This window comes from Rhincodon typus, chromosome 4, assembly GCF_021869965.1.
Source record: "Rhincodon typus isolate 14 chromosome 4, sRhiTyp1.1, whole genome shotgun sequence".
Lineage (NCBI taxonomy): Eukaryota > Metazoa > Chordata > Chondrichthyes > Orectolobiformes > Rhincodontidae > Rhincodon > Rhincodon typus.
In genome coordinates, this window is record NC_063335.1 from 32,968,355 (window position 1) to 32,987,089 (window position 18,735).

Here is an 18,735-nt window from a genome sequence, read left to right on the forward strand (position 1 = left end):
AACAAAATGGGATGAAAATAGATTAAATAGGCAGGCAAGAACTGCCAAATACACCATAACGTGCACGTGAATTTATTCACTTGGGCAGGAGAAAAATAAAAACAAGATTATTTAAATTGAATGCTGCTGTACAGAGGGATCTAGCTGTATTCGTACAAAGACAAAGCTGAGGCAGAATTAATTAGGAATGCAAATAGAATGTCAACTTGACAGAAAGGAGAGACTTCAAAAGTTGGAAATTTCTATCCCAACTGCAAAGTGTCGGTGAGACCGCATCAACGGCATTTTGTAGGCTTGGTCTCCTTATTTCAGGGGAATATACTCACATTGAAGGCAGTTTGAAGAAAATTCAAAGAGGAGAGAAGGTTATTCTATGAGGAATGGTTGAACCTACAAACATGTCAGCCCAGAAAAAGGAGTGTATCAGAGGCAGCAGCTAGTGGCTTGTCATGCTAGATATTGAAAGTTTGAGCAAAGTACTGAATATAAGTGCAGGGAATAAGTTCTGGAACTATACAAGATATTGGTTAGATTGCAGGTGGAGATTTGGGTTAAATTCTGATCACTAGAAAAGGACAATCGCTTCAGAGAGTATAGGAGATTGACAAGAATGTTGTCAGGGCTTGAAAACTGTAGGTATAAGAAAAGATAGCACAAGCTAGGGTTGCTTTCCTTGCAGAGGCGGCTGAGCTCAAATCGAGGTGTAAAGTAACGAGGGGCTTGGATAGAATGGACCAATTTCCTCTTGCAATTCCCAAGGGCCACAGACTGAAGTTTCGCAGGACGATTAAAGGAACGAGGAAATACTTTTGCACCCAGAGGATGGTGGGTGTCTGAAATTTGCTAGGAGGGAGAAACCTTCAGTTTAAAAAAAAAGGAGCCTGAATCTTCACCCAAAGTGCTGTCATCTGCAAGGCTACAGACCAGGTGCTTGGGAGGGAAACTAGAATGGTGGTTAGTTTAGTCAAGTCAACTGGCATAGGGGCAGCATATTGACCTATTTCTGAGCTGTTCCAGGTTTAAGATTTCCTCTGCAGTAGGAAACCAAAAACCTGAGGGCACACTTTCAGCGTGAAGAAAATCCCCATTTTAAGACCATGATGAAGCACTTCTTTCAAAAGGTTGAGAATCTTGGACATTGCTATCTTAATGGGTCTTTGGGTAGACAATAGACAGATTCCTGTACTATTATGAGGTGAAGATTTATGGAACAGCGTCAGGCAAGTGGAGCGAGGCCAAGATTAGACAGAATGAATGCCCAAGGAGGCTCAAAAGGGCTGGATGGTCTACTTCGGTTTACATTTTGTTCTTGTAATCTGTAACCTCATGGCCCAGCATATCCCCCACTCAACCATTACCATCAGGCCAGAGGATCAACCGTGGTTCAATGGAGAGTGCAGGAGGGTATGCCAGGAGCAGCACCAGGCATACATGAGGATGAAGTGTCAACCTGGTGAAGCCTCCAAACTGGACTACTTGGACTACAAACAGCACAAGTAGCAAAGCCCTGACTAAACCCTTGAGGATAGAGAAATTAGGAAGGAACTTAAAATGCAGAATGAGGAAGGCTTAAAGAGCCATGAAATGTCTTTAGCAAACAGGGTCAAGGAGAATCCCAAGACTTAAGCATACATTAGAAGAAAGAGGGTAGCAAGGGAAAGCGTCGGCCCCCTCAAGGACAAAGGAGGGAAGTTATGCATGGAGCCACACGAAGTGGGAGATCCTTAATGTGTACTTTGTACTTGTATTCACCGAGAAGGACATGACTGATGTTAAGGTCAGGGATGAGTGTCTGAATACTCAATGTCAGTATATTATGAAGGAAGTTTTGGGTATCCTAAATTGTATTAAGGTAGCCAAGTCCCCATGGCCAGATGGGATCTATCCCAGGTTACTGCAAGAGGCATGGGAAGAAATAGCTGAAGCACAAGCAGAAATCTTCACATCCTCCTTGACCATAGGAGAGGTTCCAGAGGACTAGAGATTAGCCAATCTTGATCCCTTGTTTAAGGAAGGAAGCAGGGATAATCCAGGAAATCATAGACTGATGGGTTTTGACATCTGGTGGGGAAACTCTTGGAGAAGATACTGAGGGACTGGATATATGCAGATTTGGAAGAAAATGGACTAATTAGTGACAGGCAGCATGGTTTCGTATGGGGAAGGTCATGTCTCATCACCCTGATCAAGTTTTTTGAAGAGGCAACAAAGATAGTTGTTGAGGGAAGGGCTGTGGATGTAGTTTAAAGAGACTTGAATAAGGCATTTGATAAAGTCCCACATGGCAGATTTGTTCAAAAACTAAAATCACATAGGATTCGGGGTGGGCTGGCTAGATGGATACAAAATTGGCTTGGTCATAGAAGACAGAGGGTAGCGGTGGAAGAGCATTTCTCAGAATGGAGACCGGTAACTAGCAGTGTTCCACAGGGATCAGTCTTAGGTCCTCTGGTGTTTGTAGTATGTATAAATGATCTGAAGGAAAATGTGGGTGGTCTGATTAGTAAGTTTGCAGATGACATGAAGATTGGTGGAGTTGCTGATAGTGCTGAGAATTGAGATAGGATATAACAGGAAAGAGATAGATTGGCAACTTGGGCACAGAATCGGCAGATAGAGTTTAATCCAGACAAATGAGGTGATGCATTTTGGAGGATCAAATTTAGGTGTGAATTATATTGTAAATGGCAGAACCCTTAGGAACATTAACAGACAGATCTGGGCATGCAGTTCAATTGTTCCCCAGAAGTGGCAGCACAGGTGAGGAAGTGATTAAGGCAGCATATGGCATGCTTGTCTTCATTGAAGAGGGTGTGGAGTACAAGAGTTGGCAAACCATGTTGCAGCTATATAAAACCCATTTTACGCCGCATTTGGAGTATTGTGTACGGTTTTTGTCACATTACCAGAAGAATGTGGAAGCTTTGGAGAGAGTGTAGAGAAAGCTCACCGGGGTGTTACTTGGTCTCGAGGGCATTGGCTATGAGGAAAGGTTAAAAAGACCAGGATTGTTTTCACTGGAAAGAAGGCAGCTGACAGGAGACCTGATAGAGGTCTACAAAATTATGAGAGGCATAGACAAGGTGGATAGTCAGACTTTTTCCCAGGGTTAAAGTTCAAGGTGAGACGTCAAAAAGTTTAAGGGAAATGTACGAGGAAAGTCTTTCACGCAGAGAGTAGTAGGGGCCTGGAATGCACTGCTAGAGGTGGTGGAAGCAGGCACACTGGCAACATTTAAGAGGTGTCTGGATGGTTACATGAATGGGGAGGGAATAGAGGGACATGGTTGGATAAGGGCAGGTTTGTTTTTTTAGTCAGGGCATGATGATCAGCACCAGTTGAGGGCCAAAGGGCCTGCTCCTGTGTTGTATCTCTGTTCTCAGCAAGTGATACAGAGCTAAGCGATTCCCCAACCAACCAATCAGATCTATGGTCTGCAGTCCACTGCCATTCACGACTGGATGTGGCAGTACAAGTATACAACTCACTGGAAGAGGAGGCTCCACAAATACCCCCAAAGATGGAAGAGCCCAGCACATCAGTGCAAAAAAAAGATAAGGCTGAAGCTTTCGCAGCAATCTTCAGCCAGAAGTGCCGAGTGCATGATCCATCTCTGCCTCCTCCAGTGGCCCCCTGCATTACAGATATCGGTCTTCAGCTAATTCAGTTGACTCCAAGTGATAGAGAAACAGCTGGAGACACTGGGCACTGCAAAGGCTACAGGCCCTGACAACATTCCGGCAATAGTACTGAAGACTAGTGCTCCAAGCCAAGCTCTTCCCCAACAGTTACAGCATTGGTATCTACCTAACAACATGGAAATTTATCCAAGAACGTCCTGTAAATAAAAAGCAGAACAAATCCAACTTGGCTAATTACCACCTCATCAGCCCACCTTTGATCATCAATAAAGTGATGGAAGGTGTCATCAACAGTGCTATCAAACAGCACCTGCTCAGTGACTCCCAGTTTGGGTTCTGCCAGGGCCACTCAGCTCCTGATCTCACTACAGCCTTGGCACCAAACATGGACAAAAATAGAAAGCAGAATTCCAGAGATGAAGTGAGAATACAGCCTTGATGTCAAGGCTGTCACTTGACCGGAGTGTGGCATCAAGGAGCCGTGGAATCAATGGGTATCAGGGGGAAAACACCCCGGTGATTGGAATCATACCCAGCACGTAGGAAGATGGTCGTGGTTGTTGGAGGTCAAATCATCTCAGCAGGAGTTCCTCAGGGTAGTGTCCGAGGCCCAACCATCTTCAGCTGCTTCAATGACTTTCCCCCCACCATTAGGTCAGGGATGGGGGTGTTTGCTGATGACTGCACATGTTCAGCACCATTCGTCACTCCGCAGAAACTGAAGCAGTCCATGTTCAAATGCAACAAGATCTGGACAATATCCAGATTTGGGCTGACAAGTGGCAAGTAACATTTGTGCCACACAAATGTAAGACTATGACCATCACCAACGAGAGACAATCTAACCACCTCTTGGCTACAAGAGCAGGTCAAAAGCTAGGAAGACTGTGGCAAGTATCTCACCTCCCAACTCCTCAAAGCCTGTCCACCATCTACATTAGCACAAGTCAGGAGTGTAATAGAATACTCCCTACTGGACTGGATGAGTGCAGTCCTAACAACACGCAAGAACCTTGACATTACATCCAAAAGCATCCACTCAGCAGGAGCGTGTACTGTCAACACGATGCACTACAGAAATTCAAAGATCCTCAAACAGCACCTTCCACACTCTACCACTTCCATCTAGAAGGACAAGGGCAGCAGATACATGGGAACACCACCTGCAAGTTCCCCTCCAAGCCACTCACCATCTTGACTTGGAAATATATCGCCGGTTCTTCACTGTCAATGGGTCAAAATGCTGGAATTCCATCCCTAATGGCATTTTGGGTCAACCCACAGCTGGTGGACTGCAGTGATTCAAAGCTAAATAAAAAACTGAAAGAACTACGAATGCTGTAAGTCAGAAACAAAAAAAAAAGTTGCTGGAGGCTCAGCAGGTTCCGAGGAAGGGTCATCAGACCCGAAACGTTAACTGTTTTTTTTCTTCGCAGTTGCTGGCAGCATCTTTGGATCAAGGCAGCTGCTCAGCACCACCTTCTCTAGGGCAACAAGGACAGGCAATAAATGCTGGTCAGGCAACGACACCCACATCCCACAAATGAATAAAAAACAAATTTTGTTTTTGTATGTCTTTGAGCTTTCATTGAGCACATCTTGAAATTAGCTGTTCCAGTCTCAATTTAGTTGCAGTGATAAAATAAACAGTGACTCAACAGTACATCATCTCCCCCTTGAGCAGATGAAATAAAGTCATGCTGCATAAAACAAGAATACAGTTGCAGTTAGTGCAGCCTGCCTGAAGAGCCCCCTACAGACATCAGGCCCACCCTTGATTAGTTTTAAGATTCTAATCCATACTGCACACTAATTAGGAATCTTACTTCGAAATCAATTGGCATTAAACATTCCAACAAAATGTCTGAATTAGAAGTTAAGCATCCTACTACTATAATTCAAATTTCGTTACTGCACTGAATTCCTACGAACAGTGCAATTAAAATACGATAATAATCAGTGGCTACACTTTGGGTAATGGAGTTTTAAATTCTGTAACTTTCACCAGGGGTCAGGATTACAAGTGGTGAATGTTTTCGTTACACTTTCATAGGGAAAATAAATATCCCAAAGGCAATACAGTTCTTTGGTGTAAACAAGAACTGTTCAAGTCAAAGCAAGGGGCAAATTAAATTAATCAATATGATCTATTATGCAGAGAGGGGGCAGAAATCCAGCAAACTTGGCACAGGGATAATGCCCATACCTCTGTGCCAAAAGGCCCAGGTCAAGTCCCATGTTCCCCAGACATGTCACAAAAACATTTCAAGCAAAATTTAATTGTGGACATGAACAATTTTCATGCTGTGCATGTTTCAACATCCAGTCTAAATATATTATCCTTTCAAATTTAGGATTAATGCTGACAAAGAATGCTTACCACAAAAATCAGTTCAGCAGGCCATAACAAGTGCACAAAAAAAAAAGAACAAACTCATCAATGCACTTCCCTTTCCAGCCACATTCAGCCCTCAAAAGAGACTTAGCTCCAACAGGAAATAGTATCTAATGCTAGTTCCAAACTTAGCTTTAAAAAGCTATGTAGGCAAATTGAGCGTTAAAATAAGTGATAACAGGAGGGAATTTTTAACTTCCTCACTATTAAATGGAATAGACAAAGTATGACAGAGGGGGTAGAATTCTTAATGTTCCCAGGAGAACTTTGAAAGCCAGTGCATGTCTGTCTCAGGACATTCTCATTTTCAGGAACAAAGCAGGACAAATAGTAGGTGTAGCACTGGGGGAGTATTTCAGTGAGTGATTATAATTCAGCAAGATTTAAGAAAATTATGGTAAGGATAACAGCATACCAGAAATAAAAAGGTTCTGAATTGAGGAAGGTTGATCTTAATAAGACAGGGCCTGACCAAAATGGATTTGGAGCAACTCCTTGCAATTAAATCCATTTCAGAGCAGTAGGAGACATTCAAAAGATTAACAGCGAACATGCAGGACTAACATATTCCCATAAAGGTGAAGGTGGGACCAAGTGCAGAGAACCTTCAATGGTTAAGGGATGTACAAGATTGGATAAAGAAGAAATCTTTAGCAGATACTGAAAACTCAAACAGGAGATGCTCTGGAGGAACGCAAACTGCTGGGGCCACTTAAGAGGAAAACAAAACAAGGAACAGTAAGGAAAAGCCAAAGGCATTTTATTTGCATTAAGGGTAAGCGCAGAACAGGGAAAGAGTAGGACTCAACAGGAACCAAAATGGCACTGTGTGGAACCAAAAGCTATAGCTGAGGCTCTAAATGAGTGCTTTACATCTGCATTCACAACTGGTACTACGTAGGTCTAGGAAATCAAGCAGGGGAACTGTGACATACTTGAACAAATTAGCATGGTGAGGATGTATTAACAGTTTTAGCAGGTTTCAAAAGTAATGAGATGTATTCGAGAGCTGCTGTGGAAGGCATCGCATTGAATACAAGAGCTGAGGGGTTATGATGGAGCTATATATAATGCTCATTAGGGCACAGCTGGATTACTCTGGGCAGTTCTGGCTCCTAAAGTATTGGGAGGATGTGACTGCACTAGAGAGGCACCAGGGTCGGAGTGATTCAGCTATGAAGAGAGACTAGATAGCATGGGGTCATTTTTCACAACCTTCTTTTCCAAGGGGTGATCTGAATGAGATGTACAAAGTTCTGAGGGGCATAGACAGGGAAAAAAAAAACTAGCCCCTTTAGTACGGGATGAATAACAAGGGCACACAGTTTTGAAGATAAAGGGCAGGAGGATGAGAGGGGGGATGGAGGAAAGAAAATTCACCCAGAAGGCTATGTGTATCTGAAACCAGCTGGTAGAGGCAGGAATCCTCAAGATGTTTAAGAACTATTTAGGTGAACACTCGAAATGCCATAGTGCGCCAAAAGGCTGCAGGCAGAGTGCTGGAAAATGGGTTTAGTATATGTAGATATATGACAACCAACACAGGTATGAGCTGAAGCGCCTCGTTCCATGTTGTAAAAACTCAGATTATGACACACTAGATTTCAGGCAGCACAAAAAATGAATTAATAACTACTTGTCCTAGAAATTTAAAGAAAAGAACCACATGGTTGATGTCATATCAGAAGCACTTCTATGCAACAGTAAAGTAAAAAAAGTCTAATGTTTGGATATTTCCTAACTATTCCACTTTAGTCTACCATTACCTAGAAGTTGTGCTGTTCTCCAGCTGGGCCACACAGGCACAAAGATGAAGCTGTAGAAATCAATAAAGGGTGTCCAAGCCTGAGCTAATTATTGGAGTACACATTTGTCTTTCTTTAAAAGTGAGCTAGTTTGAAGTATTCAATTCTTTTTTAAAGAAATCACCAAAATTTACTATATTTCCTGGTAACTGAAGAAAATTGCTGCAGTACTATATTAAAACAATGGTTCAAAGTTGATTTTTTTTAAAAACCAAAATGTAATCTTGTCACCTGACTTAAATTAAGCAAAACGTCAACGTCTAAGCTCAAAGGATACAATTTGCATTTTAATTCGGCAACATCTTGGCCGAATATTTTAATACTTATGATAAGTCAGCTGACTTGTTACATGATTGTTTCCTTGGTTTGGATTTTGGGGATGTAACAATGGTGAAGCTGCCAACACCTTAACATGCAAAACTCAGTAATTATTGATGTCTGCATAGTTATTGTCAATTGCAGATATCCTGAAGTTGCTCAGTGGTTCGCCACTCTTTCACAGGGTAATGCTGACTTCTCCGCCAATGGCGAACTTCAGAAAATTACTGAAGAGAACATCCCCTTCTGGACTGTAACATTGCTATTAAAGTCCCTGTAAAGGTTGCACCTTGTTAACGAGGTGTTGTAAGCATTTCAGAGTACCAAGTCAAACTCATGCAGAACAGCTGCTCAGAAATCAAGTTTTATTTTTGTACAGCTTTTCTGTTATAATACCATAGTTTTAATATAGTTGAGGAAGTTTGCCACTCCAGCTTATGTATGCCTCATCTTTATTTTGCACTATCATTTAGATAAGTGAAAGATAAATATAACGTTTTATTTGCTGTGAGAATTTTTTCCAATGTGATTAGTTGCATGATGACAGTTACTGTATGCCTTTACTTGGCAAAAAAAAATTTAGTGCAGACAGGTAAAATTCATTCCATAGATCTCTAGGTCCTTGTGGGTAGCTCGCAATATCAACATTGAGTGCTGTCACTTTCAGCGTGACCAGAAAGTCCAAAGCTTTGCACACAATGAAAGTAGATGTTGAAAGGATGCAGCTGAATGCAGAATTTGTGTTGATAGAGAGCCGCAAACACGTACAGCACCTTCACAATGATAGTATAACTAGATTTGACAAATGATGCCCCAGTCCTTCTTGGCTCCCGAGAGGAGTCAGGTATATTGAAACACAAGCTCCCCCCAATAATGAGGCATCAGTAGAGAATTTTAAAGAAACTGATGATTCCATAAATGGAAGCATGAGAGGCTGGGTGTCCACTAATGTCTGTCCTGATAGATGAGCACCAATACCAAAGTGGCATTAAGTCTGGCAAACTAATTCTGTAAATAATATCCCAAAGAAATTATGTTCAAAACCATGGCCACTGAAATCATTGGAGCTACACCTGCTCTATGGGCCTTACTCCATGCACCAGAAATCCTGTTTACATAAAAAGATTTACAATACATAACTAAAGTGATAAAAGTTATAATTGGTCCATTTATTGAGAACACAATCAGATCACTGAACATTAGAGCCCAAATGTAAATCCAAATAATTTTAGTCACTTACTGAAAATTGAAGCTTTGCCTCAGGTTTTAAAATTTACAAAAATTGCTTGAGGGTTTTCATTCATCCGTTTATCTTTGCACCATAAGAATGCACAAAACAGCTTACTAGTGGTTTAGCATTATATTTTCACAATCCTTTTCAAAGAACTGTGATAAATTCTACACAAGAAAAATTTCAAAATCCTCCGTGGAGTCGTGTTTTACCATACTTTATATATTCAAGCGAAGTCACTGTTCTAATGCCGGGAAATGCAATGACCAATTTACACAGAGAAAGGCTACACAATCAATAGTGAAATAAATGACTAGATAATCCATTTTAGCGATACTCATGCAGAGAACTATCAAGGCAGAAACCCAGGCAATTCTTGAAGTTATTCCTATTAGGAAAGTGGGAGGGACAACTTTAATCTGTAAATCAAACATCCAAAGTGTGCAGCAGTAATAAGTGTCATTTTGGATTATTGTTGAACTCTCTCAAGTACAGCTTGGACCCACAATATTCAACTTTTAGAACTGCCTCTGAACCATAGTTGAAAATTCTCAATGCTGGTTAGGATTTCTATATGATCCACAGGGAAATAGCAATGATTCAAATTCAAATAGCCAGAAACTGAAATTGTCAGCCACTCGACTGACAGGAGAAGAAATTAATAGCACAGCACCCACAACAAGCTGAAGTGCCTGACTGGCAATTCTGGATTAGCTGAACCTGTGGATGCTTGTCATGTGACTGTGCCAAGAGTGGATTAGACTGTGCTAGAGCACAAAATGATACATAGCAATGGTAGCTACATCTACATCCTGAACGAGTATGCACAAACAGCATATTTAATGTTGATGACACCAGAAAGTTTGTCAGCTTTTATCAGATCATTTTTTACATGTTTCAAGATGAAACATGCAATGAGAAAAAGGAACATGCCACTACAATGGTCAACAGAGAGATGGATGGTATCAAAAAAGTTACTGCATATTGTGATAGTCAAGTCCACAACATGACATTATTTTGCATGTCAAGATACTAGCCATGCAACACAACGTGAACATAACCATCTGGTTGAGCTCCAGCATTTAAGGTTGGGGGTCAATAAAATGGACAAAAATATATCAATAGAAAAAGGAAGATAATTGCCATGATACCTGCTGGTCCTACAAATGCCCACTCCTCATAGGCAGGTTTCCTCAGCTGAGGGCACAAAGGCTGTAGAGATGCACTGGGATTTTGTACAGCAGCTTGAAAACATGTCTGTGTTTGACTACATTGGCATGTCCAAAGACAGAAAGCAAACCAGAAAAAGATCACTGCTTTCCCACAGCTTCACAGTGCATTTTTTCCAATGCTTCTCGTTGCCTTTTATTGTACAAGGTCAGACTATAAAAAATGAACAAGTTGAAAAATGAAAATATTTTCCACTTAGATTGGCTTGCCTTTTTCATTTATTTTGACAGTAGAGATTTTAAGCAAACCAAGATACACGGCAACCTCAATCTCAAAGCTCCACTTATCACAAATGTGGGAAGGCCTGTGATTTTAATTAATTGAAGGAACATTCTCAGATTCTTGAAGCCCACACAGAAATGCATTATTATACTCTATATCTCCAAGCTCTCATCCTCAACGAGACCAATTCACAAATTACACCAGCATATTACAATACAAACTAATAGAACACAGACAATAAAAAGCAATAGAACCTCAGTTGATATGGGCTGCTCAGAGTCAAACACTAATTACAAGAGGAAAGAACAAAATAAAAGAGCTTTAATGCTTCATGTGATTGACAAGATTTCCTTGTTGCTGTTGGCAAAGTCCAATACTTCACACCTACCATTTTTATACATGCCTAAGAGTTCTAAACAAAGTTTTGAATTCAGTCTTGCTTATTTTCTTGTTAAGCCAAATATTAAGTTAGAGTCAAAGCAAAGGACAGCACCTGGAAGACATCCCAAGGCAATGTGCAGCCAATGGAGTACTTTTAAAAGATGGAATGACTGCTGTAATGTTGGGAAATGCAACCAACTTGTGCACATACAGCTCCTAAGCAGCAGTGAAAATGACCAGAAGAATAGGCCTGTTTTAATGGTGTTGGCTAACAGAAATACATTAGCCAAGGACATAATAGAAAATTTCCCAATTCTTCAAAATAGTCTTGAGGGAGGAGGCAGGGCTTTTGTTTAATATCAAAACTGAATGAAGACATTCCCTCAGTACTGCATTGAAGTATCAACCTTGATGATGTACTCCAGTCTCTGGGATGGGTTTGAGCATTTAACCTTCCAAATTAGGTGAAGTCTTTGACCCAAAAGGCAAAACTTACACCAAAAATAGCATAGAATTGTCAAAATTACTTCTAAAGCTGATAATGTTTTTGAAATCATAGAACAATTGTAGTAATTGATAAGCTGCCTGTGCTGTCCCAATAAAACAACATAATTCAAGTGGGCAAACCCAATCAAGCTTCTTTGTATCCTTGTTGAGCTGATGTGTTGCGAATTATTGAATCAGGTGTAATTTCTGTAATTATTTTGCTCATTGAGGAGCAGATTGCTTACACGGATTTATGATTCTTCAGATGTGTAGTTTGCCCATACAACTTAATAAGCACAGATGTAGTATGATTGGCACCACTGTGTTTGCGGAAAGCATTTTCAAATAAATATATTTGAATTGAGTAAGGAACCATTATCCACAAAAGGACCATAGGTACCTCTGCAATAGAGACAATTAACGCATAGCAAAAAGATAACTTATTCTGTAGAATGGTTAAGGTATGGAGGCAGACCTCCATGATCTACCACAGCAGGTAGAAGATTGAACCAGTGCTCTTGGTTTTATTCTGCACCATATTCTTCTCATCTATCTAGCCAACTGGCTCCGTTATTTCTGAAGAAGGGTCCCAACCCGAAACGTCAGCTTTCAACGCTGCCTGGCCAGCTGTGTTCCTCCAGCTCTACAATTTGTTATCTCTGACTACAGCATCTGCAATTCTTGCTACCTCAGTTTAATAGTGCCCAGTTTCTGGCCAAACTTGCTTGAGGTCAATATCCAAGGTATGTTCCACTCAAAACAGTTTGCTGAAACTTCCCAGGATTATATTGTTCTATTTAAGGGCTGTGTAACAGCCTAACTGGGGCATTTCAGTAGAACAGACAATCAGAGGTACTAGCCACTGAATTAACACCCAAGAAAAAAGTGATCGTTAAAGTACTGATAGCCACTCCGATGATTAGAAATATATTAAGACAAACACTGCATCACTGCTGCTGGAAAAATATCTGAACAAAATTGACATGATAAGAAAGCATGAACTGAAACACTGAATTGATGCTGTGGAACTTTGATATTTCACCTTCCAGGGTCAAAATCTTTTGAATTATATCTTCTCCAAAGTCATTTGTCAGTTCAAATAACTCAAGCTGCTTCAATTGCCTAGAGTATTTTATAAATAAAATGTTTCCCCCTATTTCACAACCTCCATATTAACATGCCAGGAAAGACATCCATAGCCTTGACACCTGTTCAAGTCTAATTCCACCACACCTTGCCAAGCTCAACTTACCACAGACATTTTCATTTTGTTGACTGATCCTTCATCAGGACTAATCAGAAGGGTCAAGAGCACTCAATTTGTAATTTGGCATGCCATTTCCAAATTTACTACCTAATTACAACTAATTGATTTATGGTTCTTCTTGCAAAGACTTAGTATAACATTTCTTCAATACTTTCAGTACAACAGGTGACTGAGAAACATTGATTCTCAAGTCTATTCCACACTTAATTACATCATAGCTATCTGTCACTCCATCTGCCGTTTTTGGGTTTGTTAAGTCTTTTATTAATTCAAAGGACATGGGTGTCACAAACTAGGCCAGCATTTATTGTCCATCCACAATTGCTGTGGTGAATGGGCAGTGAGCTGCCATTTCAAACCACTGCAGTCCTTGAGTTGAAGAACACCCACAATGGTTAAAAGGAAGTTCCATGATTTTGTCTCAGTGGTGCTGAAAGAACAGTGATATAGTTTCAAGTCAGGATGGTAAGTGCCTCAGAGGGCAACTTGCAGGGGTGGTGTTCCCACATGTCTGTTCATCTTTTTTCCTAGATGCTGAGTTTGTGGGTTTGGAAGTGTTTGGGCAATTGACAAACAAAAATTTAAGTTTTGAAAAAACAAACCTTGATTATGTAATTTATTCTGAAGCAGTCCATGGCCAAATGGAGCAAGACCCGGACATTATACAGGTTAGGGGTGACAAGTCGCAAATTTCATTTGCGCCACACTAATGCAAGGCAATGGCTATCTTCAATAAGACAGACTCTAATCATCACTTTTGACGTTAAAGGTCATAATCACTGAATCCCCACTGAACACCCTGAGGTTACCAGTGACCAGAAACTGAACTACAATAGTGACAAACTACAAGAGCAAAATCAGATGCTAGGAATCTTGCAGTGAGTAACAGTACCTGAGCTTCCCCAAAGCCTGTCCACCATCAATAAGGCACCAAACAGAAGCATGATAGAAAACTCCACTTTTCTGTCTGTGCAGTTCTATTAAAACCCAAAGTCTGACAACATCAAGGACAAAGCAACCCACTTGATTGACACCACATCCTCAAACATCCACTCCCTCCACCACGATGCTCATCAGCTGAAGTTTGTACCATTTACAAAATGCATTGTAGAATTTCACCAAGGGTCCTGAGACACTACCTTCCAAACTCATGCCTACTACCTTCTAAAAGCACAACGCCAGCCAATTCATGGCAACATCATTGCCTGTAAATTCCTCTCCAGGCACTCACCACCCTGACTTGGGAATATAATCACCATTCCTTCATTGTCACTAGATCAACATCCTGGAACTTCTTCCCCATGTCATTGTAGTTTACTCACAGCAAGTACACTGCTGCAGGTCAAGAAGGCAATTCACTACTATCTTCAAGCGCAACCAGAGATAGACAATAAATACTAGTGCAACCAGAGACACCTACATCTCATGAATGAATAAAAACAATATAACTCAACCATGATACAATTCTGTAGAACTTCTGCCTGTTTTATTTTTACAATACTATTGTCAGCATGACACTTCCATTGCCTTTAATTTGTATTTTCAATCTTTTTACCTGTGTATTGACAACTTTATTATGCAACTACTTTTCCCTTGAAAAGCTTTTTGAACTGTTGCCATGAACAGCAGAAACACTTGAGAACAGTCCTTAGCATAAAGATTGTCAATTTTACAATTATGCAGCATTAATTCAGAAGTAGCACCAACAGGTCATTAGGATATCTAAACACTCAGTTCAGAGGACCATTAAATTTTGATGCCCATTGTAGGTACACAAGTGCACTAATACAAAGGTTTAAGCAAAACAGCAGGGACAGTGATTTTTGAGGTAAAATACAAATAAATCACAGCATGCATCAGGACTGATTCACAAAACTGCTTTTTTAAAAAAGAAAAAACATTATTAGAGACACCACCATAAGAGTATGTGTTGTGCAAGCAGTTTTACTGCTATTAAATGTTAGTGGTAAGGTGGCAACGAGATGCATTTGAAAGCACTAACTAGTAACTGATGTTGCCAGAGTGTGATATACCTGGACCCCTTACTTAAAGCACATTCCTAAACTGTGATTACCTCACACCCTGCAAGTTACATGCAACCAGCATTTTACTTTTGTCATCTCACCAATTCTTCCAAATGGTCAAACTGCCTCACTTAATTCTTGTTCCTCCCACAGAGATCCCACAATGCTCCAAACCACACCATAAAAGCCGGTTCTGCAAAATTCAGGAAAAGGATCACCCAATGGGCAAGACAGGATTGTTCTCCCAAAAAAAACACAATCTTGGCGAATCTCACCTAGTGCCACCTCACTTCACATATGAAAGTGTCGCTGATTCTGGTTCAACTCGTATCAATAGAAAGCGAACTATTTAAAACAATTCTAGCGGAGTTAGCCTCATTTATCCCCACTCCCGAGGAAGCCGGTTGTTGACAGTAGCGTCTCCATCCAAGACAGAGGGAGGAAGACCAGCAGCCAGACAGGGGGCTAACATTTAAACCTAGAGCCCAGGGCACACAGCGAGGCCTCGGCCTCTACCTCAAATTGGATTCCTCCTCCTCCTCACAGATGCTTTAAGCGACAGAGAAGGCCGCTATCCGGCTGTACCCCTCAGAGAATCCCAGCCGTTCTCTCAGCCCCGGGGGGATATACTCCCTTCCGCACCACCCCCATAGGCCCGCACTACAGCCTCCCCGCCGCGGCCCAGGTCCCTCTCCCCGCTCCGGGGAGGCCGACAGCCCCTTATCCCGGCCCCGGAGGCTGCTGAAGGCGGTGGGCCGGACCAGGGTGAGGTGGCAGCCGCTGGGCCCGTGGGGTGGGGGGGGGAAGACGGAGGGAAGGCCTCTCGGTGCCGCTTCCCTGCGTGCGCGGCCCCAGTAGCCTGGCACTCAAAGCTCACCTGTGTCCCCGATGATGATGTACTTGAAAAGGTAAGCGTACGCCATCGTGAGCCGGTGCTCGCTGCGCACTCGAACTACTACCGCCGCCGCCTCAGCAATAACTGGCTCCTGCCGACGTCAGCACCGGAACTACCCGTGCGACACCCTCCACAGACAGCGCCACTCCGCCCTCCTGTGACGCCTGCTGGAATTACCTCCGTGGACAGCGCCACCCCGCCAGCGGTTCCTGCTGGAACTACCACCACACGCAGGGCCACCTCGCCAGCGGCTCCTGCTGGAACTACCTCCGCTGACCGCGCTACCGTGCTCGCAAACGGTTCGCCCCAGAATTACCCTCCGCGGACAGCGCCAGTCCACCCGCCCGGGGCTCCTGCTGGAATTATTTCCACAGGCAGCGCCTCCTGTGCTTTCATGTGGAATTAAACCCTCGTAGTGTTGTCAACTCCCGTGCAACTGTGCTCACAAATGCTCAATTCCCTGGAGTGTGATGGAATACTCCTCCGTTGTCTGCATGGACACAATTCCAGTAACACTTAAGAAGCTTGACACCATCCAGGACAAAGCAGTCCTCTTGATTGGCACCACATCCACAAACATCAAGGGGAGAATGAGGTTTATGAAATCATGAGGGATGTGGATAAGGTGAATTTCAAAGGTCTTTTCCCTAAAGTGGTGGAATTTAAAACTAGGGGGCATATTTTTAAGATGAGAGGAGAATGATTTAAAAAGGACATGAGGGTCAACTTTTACACAAAGAGTGGTCCGTATGTGGAATGAACGGCCAGAGGAAGTTGCCGATGTGGGTACGGTTACAATGTTTAAAAGACATTTGGATAAGTGCACAGCAGGTGGACTGCAGTGGTTCAAGAAGGCAGCTCACCACCACCTTCTCAAGGTCAACTAGGGACAGGCAATGAATGCTTGAACATGGTCGGCTAGGATTAGTTGAACTGAAGGGTCAGTTTCCATGCTGCATGACTCTTACCACTCACTTCACCACTGATGCTCAGTAGCAGTGCTGTGCGCAATCTTCAAAAGGCACTGCAGAAATTCACCGAAGATCCTCAGACAGGACCTTCTGAACCCACGACTACTTCCATCTAGAAGGGCAGCAGATACATGGGAACACCATCACCTGAAAGTTCCCCTCCAAGCTACTTACCCTCTTGACTTGGAAATATATCGCCATAGGCAACAAGCCCACATCCCATGAGTGAATAAAAATCAACTCAAAATGTTCAGATAAAGATGCGAGATGGCAGCGGAGTATCAGGGCTGCATGCGGTCTTTCTTCTGGGGCTGACCCACTCCCATCTGCTTTCCTTCTTTGTTTAACTTGTGCTTCTGCTCTTTTCTTTATTTTCCTTTTTGTTTGGTTTTATTTGTTCTTTTCTGTGGCAGGGTGGTCAGTGGAGTGACTTCTCCTGGCGATCAGAGGCCATGGAAGCAGCAGCGAGGACGTTCTCCCAGCTATAGGAAGCTGGCAGCAACGAGGCCGTTCTCCCATGTTCGGGGCCAGTGGCAGCGAGGTCGTTCCCCGGCATTCTGGCCTGACAGTGGAGCCAGGAACTCTTGGTTGTGGGGCAAGTGTGGGTTCAGCACTGCCAGTGAAGTGGGCCCAGTAGTGAAGAGATGCGACCCTTACACTGGTGGGCCCAGTGCAGGTGGTGATGAGGTGATGGCGATCTCCCTTGAGGCTAGGCGCTGATATGGACTGGGTTGGAAAGACTGATATTCTGAACTTTTCACTTTTTTCATTTTTCTAATTTATTCCTATGACTTATAATGCTGGACTATTTATTTCTTTTCTATTTTCTTTTCGTGTTCTAAGAATTTGATCTTAAGAACCTATACCTAGTTACCTTTGTACCTGAAATGGCACTGTAATGCAGTGACTAGAAACTTTTCACTGTACTCATTTGAGTACAGGTGACAATAAAGCTAATTCAATTAAAAGTGCACTGCATCAAAAGAACTGATGGGAAATGGAATTTAAAAGGTGTGCTTGACCTGGCATTGGTAGATCTTAGGGAGTGGAGGGAGGATACTGGGATGGAGAGATGAAACTCACAGTAGAAAATGGGGACAAATAAGAATAGAGCTGTCTATTTAGGATGGGAAACCCTCTGGGGTAATTAGGTGTGCTGGGGTGGGCAGGAGAAAAAGCTGTGAATTTAATAGGGGCTGAGGTAGGTCATGGGGATCTGGATAGGAATGGGATCATGGAAACACAGGAATACCAAGATAGTGAAAGGGTTCATAGCCACCTTAAAGAAGGACGGGGGTGGGATGGGGGTGGTGGGGGGAGGGTTTGTGTGGGATTGCCAGAGGAAAGGAGAAGAATATCCACAGTGACAAGGGGAAAAGTGGATTGTAGAGTTATAGAGTCAGACAGCACAGAAACAGGTGCTTCAGGCCAACTCGTCCATGCCAACCAGGCTTCCTAAACTAAACAAGTAAATGGGAGAGCCCAGAGATCCATATGCTCATGTTCCTGGGCAGTGCAAGAACACCCACCTGAAGGAATCAAAACAATTGAAGAAGCACTTGGTCAAGGCCTTAGCACTAAAGGGAAGCACGCCTGCAGGGTAAAGGAAAATAAACTCCATCAACTTCTAACATTCCAGCCATATCCTGAGATTCATCCACTTTTGAGAAGTAGGTTACATAAGGCTTACCAACAGTGCAATGATAGTCACACATACTTAACACCTTTAACAGAGTGAGACATCTGAAGACATTACAAAAGAATATTTTCAAATAAAATGTGAACTCTATTACAGGAATTTCTGCTATAATGCATGCTTCATTAATGCAAATTGGCTGTATTGCAATTGATGAATAGTGAACGCTGTTT

General features: G+C 42.4%; 1 protein-coding gene across 1 annotated transcript in view; it reads right to left on the minus strand.

Moving 5' to 3' along the window:
• rab2a (RAB2A, member RAS oncogene family) overlaps positions 1–16,034 on the minus strand; it is a 66,368-nt gene extending 50,334 nt beyond the window's left edge. The window contains exon 1 of the mRNA XM_048595481.1: positions 15,878–16,034. Coding sequence (XP_048451438.1) covers positions 15,878–15,923 — 46 coding nt within the window. The 5' untranslated portion in view covers positions 15,924–16,034. The remainder of the gene's footprint in view (positions 1–15,877) is intronic.
• Positions 16,035–18,735: the final 2,701 nt, after the last annotated feature.